General features: G+C 47.8%; 1 protein-coding gene across 2 annotated transcripts in view; it reads right to left on the bottom strand.

The window, feature by feature from the left end:
* Positions 1-18,992, bottom strand: part of itga9 (integrin, alpha 9) — a 65,639-nt gene that overhangs the window by 28,095 nt on the left and 18,552 nt on the right. For both annotated transcript variants that reach the window (XM_056291782.1, XM_056291783.1), the window contains exons 12-15: positions 17,818-17,908; positions 17,027-17,072; positions 16,734-16,888; positions 14,215-14,375 (exon numbers count right to left, since the gene is read on the bottom strand). In XM_056291782.1, coding sequence (XP_056147757.1) covers positions 14,215-14,375; positions 16,734-16,888; positions 17,027-17,072; positions 17,818-17,908 — 453 coding nt within the window. The remainder of the gene's footprint in view (positions 1-14,214; positions 14,376-16,733; positions 16,889-17,026; positions 17,073-17,817; positions 17,909-18,992) is intronic.

Below are 18,992 nucleotides of genomic sequence, written 5' to 3'. Positions count from 1 at the left end.
ATTCAGGGTTGGAGCTGTAACTGCAGTATGTCAAGGTCACTTATTCATGATGACAAAAAAAAAAAATCAACATTCTGGGGCGTACAGGTGGCGTAACCTACCAACACAGAGATCGCCGGTTCGAATCCCCGCGTTACCTCCGGCTTGGTCGGGCGTCCCTACAGACACAATTGGCCGTGTCAGCAGGTGGGAAGCTGGATGTGGGTATGTGTCCTGGTCGCTGCACTAGCCCTTCCTCTGGTCGGTCGGGGCACCTGTTCAGGGGGGAGGGGGAACTGGGAGACGGTGGGTGGTGTGATCCTCCCATGCGCTACGTCCCCCTGGCGAAACTCCTCACTGTCAGGTGAAAAGAAGCGGCTGGTGACTCCACATGTATGGGAGGAGGCATGTGGTAGTCTGCAGCCCTCCCTGGATCGGCAGAGGGGACAGAGCAGCAACCGGGGCGGCTCAGAAGAGTGGGGTAATTGGCCGGGTGCAATTGGGGAGAAAAGGGGGGGGGGGAAATTCCACATTCTACAGAAAACAAGATGTGCTTCTGCGTAATTGAGTCTCTCTTGTCTCAGAACTATTTGATGCAGTTCCCTGTTGTTGACTTTGTGTCTCGTGCTGTCTTGTGAGCTTTTATTCAAAACCCAAATTCCCCTCCAGAGACGCATAACTTCTTGTTACATTATCATTGCAAACAAAACATGTTCTTAATTGGCATGCCTATGTAAAAAAATACAACCAGTATCGGTTCTCATAGAGGATTAGTGGGACTTGGACACTTCTCAGTCTTCTCAGCACCACATAACTCTGAGTAACATGACGACGCCAGACTACCAATCAAATGTATGAAGAATGTGGTTTTTTTTTTTTTATTTTGTGTTTTCAGCAAAAGCTTGCAGCCTGACATTTGCAGATTCTCAGATGTCCATCCAGGACCAAGCACCAACCAGTCTCGAGTCCTAATAAATCACAGGTTTGTACTTCAGAACATGTTGTGCATCAAAACACACAAAACGTCCAGGAACAAATCAAATGGACGCAGCTGTTTTCCAAGAAACGCCGCTGACCTTTGTTTGGCAGGTAATCCACGGTATCGCACTACAAAATGGCAAAAATGCAGCAACTGCTGCAAGGTACCATCTAGCACAGTAGTACTCCCCCAAGCGTTTGCTAGGTGTGAATAATACACATGGCAGCGAGAATATGAAGTGTTCACATAGGTCTGGTATGCGTTACAGGGGTTTCGAGCTAATTTGAATTAAAAGTACTTGGTGTTTTCCATTCACAGAGACAAGTCTTTGTGCACTGCATCCCTCAAAGGAACATTCCAGACCTGATTCTTATTTTCGTTGGTTTTGCTATCATGCATATCAGTTATGATATCATTTTACTGACCAGGTTTTGGATATGGGACCGCTGCCGGCTTTACAATGGTGTCTTATGGGGCCATCGATGGTCGATCACACTGCTGAGCTACTTCCTGGTTCAACCTGCTGGGATGAGCAGCCTGTACTTACTGCAGGTAGCAGTAACCACTGATAAAGTACACCGCCAGGGCAGGAGAAGTCATCAGTAATGGGAAATCGTGTACACAGTCTAACCGGGCGGCAGGGTTTTTGTTAACTGATGAAAGCACAGAATTAAGACTCATGATCAGTCGCCCCCGAAACCCACCATGTCTAGCGATAGTCCCATGTCCAGCACCTCCAAGATGGAGCCTGCGAGTAACATGACATCAGAACCAATATGCAAGATGGCAAAAAGATACGAAAATAAGACTCAGTTTGTAAAGGAATGGAACTTTCCAGGTTGCTGCTCTGGCCCCTCTGCTGATCCGGGGAGGGCTGCAGACTACCACATGCCTCCTCTGATACATGTGGAGTTGCCAGCTGCTTCCTTTCACCTGACAGTGAGGAGTTTCACCAGGGGGGATGTAGCGCGTGGGAGGATCATGCTATTCACCCCCAGTTCCCCCTCCCCCACGAACAGGCGCTAGTGCAGCGACCAGGGACCAGCGACCACATACCCACATCCGGCTTCCCACCCACAAACATGGCCAATTGTGTCTGTAGGGATGCCCGACCAAGCCGGAGGTAACACAGGGATTCGAACAGAGGATCCCCGTATTGGTAGGCAACAGAATAGACCGCCACGCTACCCGGACGCCCCCCAGATCCTGGTCTTGTTTTTTTTTTCTTCCCCCTTTTTCTCCCCAATTGTACTTGGCCAATTATCCCACTCTCCTGAGCCGTCTCAGTCGCTGTTCCGCTCCCTCTGCCGATCCGGGGAGGGCTGCAGACTACCACATGCCTCCTCCCATACATGTGGAGTCGCCAGCCGCTTCTTTTCACCTGACAATCAGGAGTTTTGCCAGCGGGACGTAGCGCGTGGGAGGATTACGCTATTCCCCCCCAGTTCCCCCACTCCCCCAAACAGGCGCCCCGACCAACCAGAGGAGGCACTAGTGCAGCGACCAGGACACATACCCACATCCGGCTTCCCACCCGCAGACACGGCCAATTGTGTCTGTAGGGACGCCCGATCAAACCAGAGGTAACACGGGGATTCGAACCGAGGATCCCTGTGTTGGAAGGCAACGGAATAGACTGCAACAACACCCGCCCCCCCGCCCCCAGATCCTGGTCATTTTAAACCATGTTATGGAACGAGAAAGGCAAATGAGAATGGGATAATATCAGCACACTGTCATATCGCCGCTTGTACCTGCCCGTTCTGCTCTCTTCATGTTCCTGCTTGAAGAATTATCAGGTTCAGGAAACTTTAGCCAGGCTGAAGAATCTAGAGAATCCACATCCTGACAAGTGGAACAGCGCCAGATATGGCAGAGATTTTGTAATGCTAAACAAATGAAAGATAAATCAACCAGGCTCTGCGCTGTAGCGAGACTGAGTGGGAATACGCTGCAACGTCTCCCATGAGTAAACGCACACTATACGTACTTCCCCTTCGGCCAAAAGAGAAAAATCTGTCCGTAAGGTAAAAGAACGATTTATGGAGGGTTTTCAGTTAACAGACAGGAAACGTATACCATCTGTACTGTCATGTGTCTGGCTTCTCCAAGAATAAACACCAATAAATACGCCTTTGCCCCTAACACAGCAGCACATGCATTCCATCACAAAAGCGCACAACACACTGCTGTCAGAATCTAAACCTTCTGAAGCGGCTCTCAGTGCGTCTACGCCGCCAGCTTTTTCCAAAGCATGCACACACATACTTCTGACTGGAGACATGCAACAAGAATGCTCCCCCCGATGGAGAGCATTGTTCTGCGTAGCATTAGGGGCGCAGGTAGGGGGATATACATCACGTATGCCCATGAGGATAGGAGCGGAATAGATTTACTGCGTTTTGAAACAATGTCCACATAAACACAAATTACCGGAAACTTTTATGGTCTCGCATGCATCACGTAAAAGGCATTCAGCATCTGACCCAGGGACAGTTAAAAAACCACAGCTGGGATTTATAAAGAAGCAGGAAAGTGTACCACGCTTCACTCTCAGAAATTGGCAGATAAGAGTAGGTTTCCCGCTCAGACGTACCGAAACCTTCAACCTGCTGTTTATGGGCATCCGGGTAGCGTGGCGGTCTACTCCGTTGCCTACCAACACGGGGATCGCAGATTCGAATCCCCGTGTTACCTCCGGCTTCGTCGGGCACCCCTACAGACGCAATTGGCCATGGCTGCGGGTGGGGAGCCGAGTGTGGGTATGTGTCCTGGTCGCTGCACTAGCGCCTCCTCTGGTCAGTCAGGGCACCTGTTCAGGGGGGAGGAGGAACTGGGGGGAATAGCGTGATCCTCCCACGCGCTATGTGAGGAGTTTCGCCAGGGGAAACTCCTCACCAGGGGAAACTCCTCACCTGAGGAAACTTGACACAATTAAACCAGCGACTGGTTTAATTGTGTCAAGTTATGTGAAATCATTTCACATAACTTGACACAATTTAGTTCATTTATTTACTTTTCCCAAGCGTAATCGGTTCCCTGATTTTTTTTTAAGTAAACGTAACTTTTAGAATTTACAGTGACACTCTAACAACAACACAAGTATTGATTTCACACCAATGCCAATGGGAAAACTTTCAAATGTAACTGGAACGAAAAAATTCAACAAATACTGAGGTGAAACCTGACCAACCGCCTAAATATACACCACTAAATTCCCCCAGAGTCCAGTTCCACTCCAAATCTCACCCTCGCGCTGCGAAATTCACGACACGTTCGGAGCTATTTTGGGATTTATTATGTCACTCAATAAGTGGGTACTTCTTTGCAGATGTTCTGTGCTCTGAGATCGGCACCGGGGTCATTGTGCAGAGCCATAGATCTGACCGCTCAACACGGCACAGGCCCCGTGCTGAAATGGAGGAAAGACATCGCAGAGTCACATATTACTGCCTCTTCATTCCCAGAATTCCGCACACAGCACTCCCATCATCATATCTATCTACCCACTGAACTCCCTAACCGGTGTCTGCTGCAGCTGAACCTGGAGTCACCAGAAGGACACACGCAAGGCTCCCCTGCAAAGTAAAACAAACTTGTGCCGGGGGAAAAAAAAAAGAAAAAATGCAGAACCCAAATTAGATCCTTTTAAGGGAGCAGCCTTGGGTCCTGAACCGAGAAGTGAAAAAACGCTACCTCCGTTACGAGACTATGTAGTCTTCTTTTACGGGCAACAAGAGCATGAATGCACACAAAGGCGCTTCATTCAAAGTGTGGAGAACAGAAATAGATGTCAGGGACGTGACTGATGAGGACAAGCTGTTTTACTGGAACAACCTCTGTATGGACGTTAGACTTGCATTACAGACGTCGCCGCTGTTTTGGCTCGGCAACAACAACAAGTGCCCGAGGACTTCCCCTCTCTGAAGGATGGACTTCCTTTAAACATCTTGATAAACTTTTCTGGATGCATAAACAGAAATATTTATTGGTCTGTTTTTTGTTCTGTTGTTTTTGAACCCAACTGCATTTCATTTGAGAACTGCAAATTACTCAGATGAGAGAGGGTCCCTTGATAAAATTACACTTTAAGCACACAACTGCACATTTCTGACTCATGTTTGCACGGTTTCTGCATTACTGAATTGAACTAGCACAAATAGTGCAGTTTTTGCTTTTTTTTTTTCAGGATAAAGCAACATCCTAGCGGGTAACATACCAGTGAAGAAGATAAGAGCTGATAAAAACAGTGGTTTTATCATGGGGTCCAGTATCTGTGCGTGTTTGAGGTTGCGGTGAACGGGGAGGGCTCCAGATGCTTCCTGTGGCTGATCTGAACAAAATCTGGGGCACTTTTACTTCAGTGTTATTCTTAGGGGGCCATTGTTTTTCGACAACGCCCCCGATAAAAGTGCGGCCCTGCATACACAAACCTGTCAAATTCTCCCTATGAAGGCAGGCTGCAGGCTCTACTGCACATAAACAGTGTTTCACGTGTGTTAGCGCTTGTTTGAATTCCAGCGTGGCAGACCCCCGTCCATGTGCACCGGGGGCAGACTAATGACACCGTGAAGTTATGTGCGTCCGTCAACGGCTGGGGGGCTGACCGGCGGGCAGAAATCGGAGCGAGCAGAAGGAGGAAGCCTTGTGAGGAAGGCCAGGTGATAAACCGAATGATCTGAGCCCGTTATCGCAAAAATATACATCGGATCCCTTCCTGTTCTGCTGCAGGAGAAGCAGAGGACAGGATGGGAGACTCTCGTCCACTGTTCCCCTCTCTCTCACACACACACACACACACATGCACACGCACACACACCGACATTTCCTCTGCAGTGGAAGTGGGAAACATGGCAAGGGAGACTCTTTCATTTTGGTCGGAGTTGGCCACCCATTACTTTGCTTTGTGGTGGCATTGTGTGGAGGTAATGTAGCCAGCAGACTAGGAGGAAACACTTATGCCGAGCACGCTGCGCTGCCAGAACCAACAAATCATCAAATCTCTCCAATATCTGGCCGCTCTCGCTATGAGTAATAACAAGTCACTGTAACCACGGCAACGAGGCGGCGCACCAAGTCGCGGTAAGTCGACGCAAAACCGTAAGGAAATACGGAAAAAGGAGCACGGCGAGCGCAGGCAAGAGTAAACTGTGTAACGTATGACTCATTTTATAGCGTAAAAAAAAAAAGAAAAAGATCTGTTCGCCGTGTTCTCCCAAAACAAGCCTGTAAGAGTGTTGACTTCATGTTCATTCTGGCACAACCATCTAGGGAGATCCTGACTAAAATACTACCCTGTACTAAAATTAGTACGAATTATCTATTTTTTTTTTCCTGGATCCATCTTTTCCCATAAGGGCTCGAATTTGCAGACAAAACATTTAGTTGAAGCTATTTATATGACAGGACCGAGTCCATTCTTCCACTCGGTCCTGCACCGTACTACTCCAGCACATCTTATATATATATATATATATATATATATATATATATATGTGTTTTTTCTCTGTCCGTTTCTTTATTAATAGCTGCTCGGGTTTCTAGCGTGTGTAATAGGAGGCAGCTGTATATGATTACCTTCCTGGTATGTACTTTCATCGTATCGGCTTTCTTGGCCTGGAGTAAATGAAACCAAGCGGAAGGGTATCGAGGGAATTGTGCATTGCTGTATAACTTTTAAAGGGGCAAACAAAGCGGGCAGTATGGCAGCCAGCCTCCTCGTCTGTCCACGTGCCGTCGCCGAGCCTCTGGGGCTCCGGATTACTCGGGGGTCTCTCTGGGACGCAGGAAACAGCTGTTGGACTGTCTTGTGTTGTCCTGTGTCTTCTTGCAGAGCCCAGACCTCGGTCATAAAGGGTTTTTAAACAGTTTTTGGGGGTGTTTGTTTTAACCCAGTCGTGGTCCAGGACCGCATCAGGTGGTTCAAGTCAGTCATAGAAAACTGTGACAGGCTGACTTTCAAATGTTTGCCTGTGTTTATCCAGTCATTCTTGCAGTGATTATTGTGTCCACTCCAGCCAGATCCATATGGAAATAAGGCATGTTTAAGCGTGCTGCAAAAAAAAAAACCCATTTGCAAACACTGAGGTCACTGGACAGTCAATGGCCAATCTCAGAGTCAGTATGGTTCATCTGGCGTCAGGGAAAACTCTGCAGAGGGATCTGGTTTGATCCCTCACAACCCCACATCAGCCTCATTTTGTCCAGCTGGACAGGGATTTGTACTTGATGACGTTTGCTGCATATCAACAACCCACCAGGATTCCCACTCTCTTTAAGAAATAATTTTCCAGGACTTTGCAAAGATATTTTCCATGACTTTTGCCATGGAAGCCTAAACAGTCTCTAAATGCAGTGTGTATCTTCTAGCTGGCCACCGAACACAACATCCCCACTTCAAGCACTGATGTGTTACCTCAGCAGCTAAAAACACAGCTGAAATGTGCAATCTCAGCTGAAGACTAGAATACAAATATGCAATCTCAGCGGGTAAAAACAGGATTTAGGGCATCCGTGTAGCGTAGCGGTCTGTTCCGTTGCCTACCAACACGGGGATCGCTGGTTCAAATCCCCGTGTTACCTCCGGCTTGGTCGGGCGTCCCTACAGACACAATTGGCCGTGTCTGCAGGTGGGAAGCTGGATGTGGGTGTGTATCCTGGTCGCTGCACTAGCGCCTCCTCTGGTCGGTCAGGCCGCCTGTTCGGGGGGACTGGGGGGAATAGCGTGATCCTCCCACGCGCTACGTCCCCCTGGCGAAACTCCTCACTGTCAGGTGAAAAGAAGCGGCTGGCGACGCCACATGTATGGGAGGAGGCATGTGGTAGTCTGCAGCCCTCCCTGGATCGGCAGAGGGGGTGCAGCAGTGACCGGGACGGCTCAGAAAATAGGATAATTGGACAAGTACAAGTGCGGAGAAAAAGGAGAAAAATCCCCCCCCTAAAAAAAGGATTTAATAACCTAACTTTATAATTTTTCATGACTTAAATAATATTTCAAGGACATTCGATCGGGTTTATCGTGTTCCAGGTGTCTGTAACTGAACACGACTCTATGAATTTCCAGTTTTTTCCAGGACACATGGACATTTACCATTGTAGCAACACATTGGCACACCCCTTCATCAAGAGCACCCTGAATTCATTCATTCACAATCGTGTCTCTGTTCATTCAGGCAACGTGGAGCAAAAAAAAAAAAAAAGAACCGAGGGCAAATCCCAAACATAAGCAGAGCAGCTACGATAGAAAACAATGTAAAGCAGGTGAGGACGTCGTCTGCACACTGGAATAAGAAGACCATAGCGGCCGAAGCGTTGCTAAATAAAACAAGGGAGTGATCAATCCATTGTGGGAATAACTTTCTCATCTGCATCCGGTCATCACGGCACACATTATGACCACAGGGAAAGGCAAATGTGCTCCTTCTGCAGCTTTATTTATCACAGCCACTTCATCTTTTCCCTCTGAAGAGCTCGGGTGAAAATAAAGGCTACTCTGTTCGGGTCATTCAAGCCCGCAGGCCCCTCACCTCCTGCAGCTTGCTCCTATCAGTCATATGAGACGGGAGGCGGCCTTTCTGCGTCTGGCTTCGGTGGACTGATGCCCATCCTGGAGGTGCTGTGGTAAAAGCAGCAGCTATCAGAAAAGGGTAGGTTGGATCTTTAAATACCCTTGCGGTGCTAGGGTGTTGTCATGGGTACATCAGATCTAGGGCACACACCAAGTGGAATATAGGCCAGAGATGAGGGGACACCATATGGAGTCTACTTTAGGAGCTAAATTAAACAGACAACTGTTACAGGCCGCCTGATTTAGTTCCTCCTCAGAGACTGTGATGAATCTACAGATACCATTCATGACCACAGATGGCACTAGCCCTTGGCGTGATTTCAAGGCGCACGTGCACTAAGCTGCGATGACACCGTTGAACTGTAAACCCATATATGACGAGAGATAAATGGTCACGGCTGTAAACATGCCATCTCGTGTGATCACCGAAATAATTTAGAAGCAGTTTTGTACATGTGAAGAAGCAACACTGAAAATAAAAATGGCCCGTTTACAAAGCTGTGCACTGCCTCAACGTCAAGAGAACACTAAAAGATGTTATGACTCAAAAGGGATCATCTAAGTGATGAATAATGAATAAACCACGGGTCGGTAGTAAGACATTAATCACCTGGTAATGTCAACATACACCTGCTGTTGTATACAGCTACAGACAGTGAGGTCCTCGAACTCAACATCTCCTTTGTGCCAAATCATCCATATAACAATATGCACTTACAAGCTAACCTATCAATTACAAAACCAAATCAGTGTGTTTTAGTTGGCTGGGCTTTACTCTACATAAATCTGAAGTGTATTCAGGCACACTTTATTTGTCATTTCATTTCATGCACTTGCACACACGAAATGAAACGAAATATTGTTTCCCCCAGCCCACAGCAGTGCAACACAAAGACAAGAACACATATCCAAAAACTACAACACACATCCAAACTAACACATATATCCAAACTAACACATATATCCAAACTAAACAAAAATAAAATCACTGTCCAGGAGAACGAACACCAGCCAGGATGACTGTCGGAACTGTCGGCCTGCATTGGGCTAGCAGTTAGCTTAGCCTGCCCTGCTTCCGCATCCTGTCAGACTGCCCTCGGTGTTTCCTCTTCGGGTGCAGCTCCGGTCAGGGCCGTGGTCCTTGGACCCACAGGACACAGCAGACCAAGCTCACTCAGCCGATCCAGCGCCAGCTCCCCCAGCCAGACACCTTCGACGCACCTCACCGCACTCCACACGACGACACCAAAAACACAGTTGACGCCAGGCGAGGCCGCCGTCAGACTGCCCTCGGTGTTATCGGAACTGCTGGTCTGCATGGGCTACCAGTTAGCTTAGTCTGCCCCGCTTCCGCATCTTGTCAGACCACCCTCTGTGTTACCTCTTCCGGCACAGCTCCAGGCAGGGCCATGGTCCCTGGGCCCACTGGACGCAGCAGACCAAGCTCTCCCAGCCGATCCAGTGCCAGCTCTGCCAGCCATCAAACTAAGAGAAACTTAGACGCAGACGTGGACAAAGACACTGTATGGACGGTACTGGATGAGGCCACCGCAAATGTGATTTCGTGCTGCCATCTTCCCACACCGGTACTGGGTCAGGCTGCTGCAAATGAGAAACTGTGCCGCCATCTCCCCACATCAGAAGCGTAAGCTTCATGTGGGAATATGGTTCATGAACTTCAGGAACCATTTTCATCATCTTCAGTTCATGAAGATGATCTTCATGAACCGAAGATTCATGGTTTCTTCAGAGACTCACTTTTGAACTGAAGATTAATGGTTTCCACAGTGACTCACCTTTGAACTAAAGATTCATGGTTTCTTCAGTGACTCACCTTTGAACTGAAGATTCATGGTTTCTTCAGTGACTCACTTTTGACTCAGTACTCCTACAGGCTAACTAACAGGATCCTCATTTATTCAGATCTTGTGGCAGATATCGTAAAAGCATGGCACGTGTATAGCACAGTATGGAAATGAAATGGAATATATGTGCATACAAATGTAATCTGCCAAAACCTCACATATTTCCACTATTTCAGATCCGTCCTTGACAGCACTACCCAAGTAGAATCGGGGAGGTCTGTGGAGACACAACCCTCCAAAGCTCATTCTCGCCAAGTGGCCATCTGGCACGTTAAAGCTGCAAAACTACAAATGAAAAGATTAAGTTGGGCAAATTGAACGGCCATAAGTGAATATAATATACCCAAATAAAGACCAAGCATAAAATAGGGTGTTTTTCTCCATTACATTCTCCATTCCCATCTGATGTACTGCACTTCTGGTCATTTGAACCTCAATCACTCAACCATGATCAGTGTTAAGAACAGTTTTCCCTCCCTAAATGTGAGGTGAAACGTAGTAAAAGGCTGTGTGTCGTTTATTTTGCTAAAAATAACCAAACAAAAGACCATCTGGCAGCCTGGTATGCTGTTCCATAGTCCCTGCCAAGGAAAACATGTTTAAAATGATCAACATGAAAGCCTTGCATAATTTCAGGAGGAATTTCTTGGAAAAAATTTTTTTGAGTTGTTGAGACTGAACTGTTAACTTCTGTACTCGCTGCTCTGTCTAACATGTGACTTTATACTTGTGTTGTGTAATACAATGGGAATCACTGAAGTCCCACAACAGCTTTACCTGACTTCAGAGTCCTCTCTAATCACATCGATCCATTCACATGACGTGAAACCAATAAAACATTAATTGTGCGCAGCGAAGTTTTGCTGTTGTCAAAGGTCTTTGAAAATGCCTTCATGACGAGCAGGATTTGGCGAATGAGCGGCGTACAATAAGTCACAAATGTGAGAGTGACTTAGAATCGTTCATGGACCGTTTCCAAAAAGAAGCTCATGCGTCAGGGTTGGAGCCGCCGACTCAGACGCACGCGTTTTCCCATCAGCCAGCGCCGGCGTGGAGTTCCCGTTGACACAACACCCAGCCCAGCATCCTGCTGTGACACTAGTCTCTACCCTGTGCTTTCACCATGTGTTTTAGCTGGGGACAAGGGTGGGGGTGCAGGCTTCCCCCGAGGATTCATTTCGGGCACCAGCTGGTTTCCATTAGCATACCTCTTCGGGGGGAGCGGGAGGACTGGCTTATGTGGGCAGACACATGAGCAAGATAAACGATGAGATTGGCCAAACAGACTAGACCCTCTCCCGCCGTGGAGCCAGATCACCTCTGATTATGGTGATTCGCCAGCTCTCCTGCAAGGTTAAACACAAACAAATATGATGATAAACCCCAAGAGCCGGCGGCAGGCCATTATCGAGATGGGCCATAATCTCTGTCCCCTTTACTTTTCCTCAATCACGCAAATCTTCGGCCATTCAGGATGAAAACAGTCTGGTCACTTATCCTGGCACAATGATGGCTTGTTAGGTCTCTCCAGTCCTGGTGGGCCTTTTATCACGTTTTTTTTTAAAGGTGGACATCACGGCCACACAGATTGACACTAATCCTCATGCTCAGCAGAGTAAAATATATCATGTCAAGCCAACTGATTATGCCTACAGGACCAGGCTGTACACCACACACACACACACACACACACACACACACACACACACACACACACACACACACACACACAAATACCAATCATATCAAGCTCACTTCGGACCTCAAATCAGCCCATTCAAATTCAACTCTAGACCAGAAATGTAAAATGATTCACGTCAAAAGATGCTGTATATATGAAGGGCATCCTATCCATTGCCTACCAACACAGGGATTGCCGGTTCGAATCCCCCTGTTACCTCCGGCTTGGTCGTGAGTCCCTACAGACACAATTGGCCATGTCTGCGGGAGGGTATGTGTCCTGGTCGCTGCACTAGCGCCTCCTTTGGTCAGTCAGGGCACGTCTCTGGGGGGGAGGGGGAACTGGAGGGAATAGCGTGATCCTCCCACGCGCTACGTCCCCCTGGCAAAACTCCTCAGTCAGGTGAAAAGAAGCGGCGGGCGACTCCACATGTATCGGAGGAGGCATGTGGTAGTCTGCAGCCCTCCCCGGATCGGCAGAGGGGGTGGAGCGGAGACTGGGATGGCTCGGAAGAGTGGGGTGATTGGCGAATTACAGTTGGGGAGAAAGAAAAAAAAATGGGGGGGGGGCCAAAAAAAAATGATGATGGTGTAGATATGAAATGCTTTATATGTGTGTAGTAACACTTTCACTCACATCATAAAACACAGTCAAGCTGCAGCTGCACCGAGTAGCTGAACTACCAGAAAGTCAACTGCAAAGTGCAAGTTTGGCTCCAGAGTAGCAAGTATCCCTGGTCTGATGGATGGCTCTCACAGTATTATTTAAAGTCAAGTGCGTTTATTTCTGCTATATTAAAAGCACAGCCAGAGAGATGTCACAGATTCATGGCAGCTAGACGAGACAGGGAAGCAGTACTTGGCTTTCCCACTGAGAAACTCACAGGAGTTTCGATCCAGTGATGAAATGTCTCATAATTCAGATTTGCCTTTTGCAGAAACACAATTAACATGACTTCTCCTGCTGTTAATGTCCGTCCATCCATCCATCCATCCATCCACCCATCCATTATCCAAGCCACTTATCCTACTTAGGGTTGTGGGATGCTGGAGCCTATCCCAGCAGTCATTGGGCAGCTGTTAATGTGCACTGTAATGAAAATATGTGAAGGGAAGATGAAATGTGAAATATTTAGATCCAGTAGTGAATTTAGCTGGGCGAAATGACCCAATCTTGGATTGTGGAGATGGGATTAACACACGTCAGGTTTCATTGGGTATGCTTAATAATTCTGAGGTGTGCATTAAGATGGATGAAGGGGGCTTATGGCCACAACAGCTCTGTGTAAAAATCCACTGATTCCAGTCCATACAGGGGAAGAAAGAGAGGCCGGCGTGGCGAGGACGCCCCCTTTCACTTCCACAGCCCAGCCTCCCATGGTGAAAGTGCCTGCAGCTCCCAGTTAAGAATGCCAGTGAATTTTACGGGCCTTGTGTGGGCCTCTGTATTAAAAGAGGTGAGGCACGGATGGTGCCCTCGGGACGTGGACCCACTTTGTGACTACATGGCTAAATCCCCACCAAACACAAAAGAGTGGCTATGTAGCGACAAAGAGGACTCTGTTTCCTGCTTCTGTCAGTTTCTGCAGGGACACACTTGAGGTTAGTAACACACTCTCCCCCAGTGTAACATGGTTTCACGAACCATCAAGCACCTGACTGCTACATTTGCCCTAACCAGCAGGGTGACTCAAATAGCTTTCCACCATGATGCCTGCGAGGCTGCCACAAAGTGAAAAACCAGTGTTCAGTTACAGCTGTCAATACTTTTACAGCACTGTAAACCTGTGCGACCACCTTTTTCTTTTTGGTCTCAACTTCACTTTTGGATGTCCGAAATGTCCAAAATATTTGCCCAAAACGACTTCAGCGTTAAACTTTGATGTGTCAATAAAAAAGCAGAACACCCCCCCCCCCCCAAGAACCACTGCAAAGAACAACATGTACCATGGAGAAATGCGGTAGGGGTGAAATGAACTTCGGGTCATGAGAAGGCAACTCAAGAGATCGGCTGAGGACAAGACCACACAGTGGCACATGGACAACACATGTACGCTCACACACACACACGAATACACACAGCTACACACACACCCACACACAGCAGAAAGACAGACTTTTCCCTCAGCTGGAGGGGGACTTACCTTAACATAGGCAGTGTAACGCTGGCACTCCTCTCTGTTGATATCCAGGCTGAGCTGCCGGCTCAGGAGGCTTATCTGGGCTCCATTCTGCGGGAAGTAGACCCGGGAAGGCTGGCTCTTCTGTCTCTTATCCACGTCAGCTGTCAGGTTATACAGCAGCTCTGAGAAAACAAAAAGGCATGCTGTTACGGGAACTGTTGACCAACAATCACCTGGCGGGCTTACTTCCTTTACTGGCACATCAGTGTTGGACACTGCTAAGAAGTAATTTGATTTTTTTTTTTACATTTTGATATACTTTATTAATCCCCGTAGGGAAATTATGCTCTGGATTTAACCCATCCTAGCTGTGTAGCTAGGAGCAGTGGGCAGTCGCCGTGCAGCGTCCAGGGACCAACTCCACCTCGTCTTGCCATGCCTCGGTCAGGGGCACAGGCAGGAGCACTAACCCTAACGTGGATGTCTTTTTGATGGTGGGGGAAACTGGAGTACCCAGAGAAACCCCACCGCAGACACGGGGAGAACATGCAAACTCCACACAGAGGACGAACTGGGATGACCCCCAAGGTTGGACAACCCCGGGGTTCAAACCCAGGACCTTTCTAGCTGTGAGGCAACAGCACTAACCTTTGAGCCACCATGCCAAATCTGTATTTTTTGAATGTTAGTCAATGCTTTTTTTGGCCAAGGAGTATCCCACGAACCAACGGAAGAATGCAGGGTTTGGGGTTTCTGCCAACTCCCACACACAATAACCAAATATTAATTATCCACTGTCATGTAAATGGGAGTAATAAGGGCAACCCGCCCATTTTTCTTAGTGTTTGGTCAACCTAATCTCAGTTAGTCAGATTTAATGACAACCATTTCTTCTGGGCTCTGCAAGAATGAAGAATCGTTGTCAGTTCCATCTGATTTTGGGGTAATTTTGCAAAGAATAATCGTGCATGACAAAACGCGTTGCACCTAAAATGCACATTAATGTAGTAATAGCAGCAGGTATATTTTTCTCTTGCATGCAATGGGTTCTACCAGCAAACTAAATCAACCGGGTGTTCTAGCTTTATCCCAAAGCACACCGCAAGAACCACAATCAACCTGCAAAGAAAGTCAACAAGGCAACTCACAGACACGAGCCAGCAAAGATATACAGACACGGTTACAGACAGGCTGGAATTGTGAGGCCAACTCTTCTTCTAGGAAAAGTTATAGTCAAATGGCTGCAGAGAGACATTGATCTTATTTGTAAAAGCAGCCTTTTCACTCTGGCATCACAACAGCTTAAGGTGGAAAAAACTGGAACTTATAAATAAATAAAGGAAACCAATGTTCCAGCAAAAGTTTTACTGTGGAAGAAAAGTTTGCGGTAACAACATTCCCTTTGGTTCCAACTCAAGTATTAGTGGTGTCAAGAAACTACCTTAAATCTATTCTGAATTAAGGTATCAAGCTTGAGGGTCAAACTTCACAAATATTTCCGAGCAGACTGTACAACGGCCTCTGGCCACTTTAAATCCAAATCCTCTGAATGAATCGGGCCTCAGTCTGTAGTAATTACTTCAAGTGGGTGTCATACTGGTAAAAACAGTGGGAGGGGTGGCAAACGCACCCCAGTCAGACCAAAGCCTTCTGTTTGTTGCGTCCAACAGAGGGAAAGCCATGACCTCACTCCAATGGAGGCGAAGGGAGGTTTTATTATGGGAGTCTCCGAACCATGAGGTGAAGCACTTTCCACGGTGTTTGCCACATAGCCAAACAGAGAGGCTCTATTCTTGCTGGGCAGGATGTGCTCATTATGTAACAGCAGTCTGGTACCTCCTGCTCCCCTGGGGGTGGCAGAGAGACACACCCAAACACAGGCGTAGGACCACAACCCGACACTCGACAGGAACCACACCCACGGGCCAGACAGCACGCGCAGGCCGAAAGGTAACCATGGGCAAAACGCACCTATAGTCAGCCTGGTGGCCTAAAGCTAACCATACAGACAGTCTCCAAATCTGGAGTAAATGGTGTGATTATATTTACAGAATTCTCAAGTTTGACGAGCTTTTAAGAGATTTTCTGGGGTGTCCGGGTGGCGTGGTGGTCTATTCTGTTGCATATCAACACGGGGATCGCCGGTTCGAATCCCCGTGTGCCTCCGGTTTGGTCATGCGTCCCTACAGACACAATTGGCCATGTCTGTGGACGGGAAGCTGGATGTGGGTATGTGTCCTGGTTGCTGCACTAGCGCCTCCTCTGGTCAGTCAGGGTGGCTTTTCAGGGGGGAGGGGGAACTGGGGGGAATAGTGTGATCCTCCCCCTGGTGAAACTCCTCACTGTCAGGTGAAAAGAAGCGGCTGGTGACACCACATGTATCGGAGGAGGCATGTGGTAGTCTGCAGCCCTCCCCGGATCGGCAGAGCGGGTGGAGCAGCGAGTGGGGACGGCTCAGAAGAGTGGGGTAATTGGCCAGGTAAAATTGGGGAGAAAAAGGGGGGAAAAAAAAGATTTTCTGTTGTCGCAGTTGTGCTCACCTATATGTCCCGGCAGCTGTTTTCCACGGAACCGCATGCAGACAGTGACATTGAAGCAGTTCAGGTTCTGCGGGCCCTCGTGGCACTGAGGTACAGAGATGTTGATGGACAGAGGCAGGATGATGGACACATCCACAGTAATGACAGGCCTGGACCTAGAGCCGCACCAAACCCACACAGGGAGGCAGTGCGGGAGAGACCGGGTATTAGAACATCTTTTCTGAGGAAACAGGTAGTATGTACAGTTTATACTGACAGTCTCGGCCCATACAAACCTGTCCATCGTTACTCACCTCAGCATCACTACGCTATCAGACATGAATGCCCCAATGGTGAGGTCTGCAATGAGAGCATGCACGTCAGAATGGTAGAAAACATTATATTAACACAGGAATTACAAAAAGAAGTAAAACTGTTAGTATGCCTGACACTGCATGAAGCACCTGCAATACATAAACAATGCACCGAGGTCCTTAACATCGGAGCCCCACTTGTTGCTTATTAAGTCTGCCGAGTCTGAATGCAGTAAACAAGACGGGTCTGTATCACCAGGCTGTCTACCCTATGACAGAATAAGGATAAATATTATTTGCTTCATCTTCGATGTGTTCATTTGCAAACCAAACATTTTTTTGCCCCCCCCTTTTTTCTTCCCAACCGTACCCGTTCAATTACCCCACTCTTCCGAGTCATCCCGGTTGCTGCTCCACCCCCTCTGCCGATCCAGGGAGGGCTGCAGACTACCACATGCCTCCTCCGATACAGGTGGAGTCGCCAGCCGCTTCTTTTCACCTGACAGTGAGAAGTTTCGCTGGGGGGGGGGGGCGTAGCGCGTGGGAGGATCACGCTATTCCCCCCAGTTCCCCCTCCCCCCCGAACAGGCGCCCTGAAAGACCAGAGGAGGCGCTACTGCAGCGACCAGGACACACGCCCACGTCTGGCTTCCCACCCGCAGACACAGCAAATTGTGTCTGTAGGGACGCCCGACCAAGGTAACGCGCGGATTTGAACCGGCGATCCCCAACATGCCTGTTTCTAACAAATCATTTCCTGGTAACCTTAATTCTCGGTAGGGTGGTAATACCTGCGTATCCATTGCCATCCATGTCCACATTGCCAGAGATTGACTGGCCAAACATCTGCAGGCCAGGTTTTACACTACGTCCAGACAGTCTCTGTAATCAGCCAAAAACAACATTACATGTATGACCCAACACGAAAATATATGCACATTGTGGGATGTAGTTTTTTATTTGCCTTTTGTCCCGCAGCCGTCCATTCAGCCTCATACTGCATAATGGCATTCATTCAATTATTCTGTTCAAGCATGCAGTTTTGGATTTTACATTCTGGTCTTTTTTTTCTGATGTAAAACGTCTCCTCTGCAGAGGCGAACGAGCCCACGATCACTGCTGTACGGGCACATGTGCCATTAGGTGAGCGCTTTTCAAAGCACCACGAGTTTCAGATACTTCAGCATGAGTGGCCACAGTGGGAACGAAACTCTCGACTCGCAACGGCTTTGCTACGCTCCGTCCCCTGAGAAATAAATCACCGAATAGCTTCGAGTGGAAAAAAAGGACCTCTTTCATTTAAGAAACAACATAATCCGTTACTGCCGACCAGAGAAAACTCGACAGCGGCTACAGCACACCTCCGTCTGCTCCCCTGTTCTTCCGTAACACAATGGGAGACTACTGAATCTGCAGTGAAAGGCTCAGCGGTGATGATGGAGAACTCGTATGCGGGTGTGGAGATGCTTTGTAGTCCCTAATGAAAACAAGCTCCCAAGGAACTCGCTCGCTCCTCACGAGTCCCCACTCAGCCGCGTGGGTGGAAAATGTACTCCCGCGGCGACGGCACCACCCGGGTGTGTACCTCACATTACTCTTCAACAAAAGCTATACAGACGTACTTGTATACCTGCAAGAGATGTTCTTGGTGCTTCACAAAATTTAGCATGTGCTGGGGAGGCCATAATTAGCCCATAAAACTGCAATGAGTAAAAAAAAGAAAAAGAAAAAAAAAGTCTTGTGTGCGATCTATGAAGTATGAGGTGTGAGGTGAAACATCAATATATTTATGACGTCATTTCAAGTCACACAGAAAAACACAAACCTTCACAATTCAAACAGAGCATTTAATTACTTTACTATCTCTCAAAATGTTCATGAGGAACCAAATGAACCCTGTTTAAATCAAAAGTGCAATTAGAAGTGGATTATGTTTTTTCCATTACTCACTTCATTTCAATTCAAC

This window comes from Lampris incognitus, chromosome 13, assembly GCF_029633865.1.
Source record: "Lampris incognitus isolate fLamInc1 chromosome 13, fLamInc1.hap2, whole genome shotgun sequence".
Taxonomy (NCBI): domain Eukaryota; kingdom Metazoa; phylum Chordata; class Actinopteri; order Lampriformes; family Lampridae; genus Lampris; species Lampris incognitus.
This window is presented reverse-complemented; position numbering and strand designations above follow the sequence as displayed.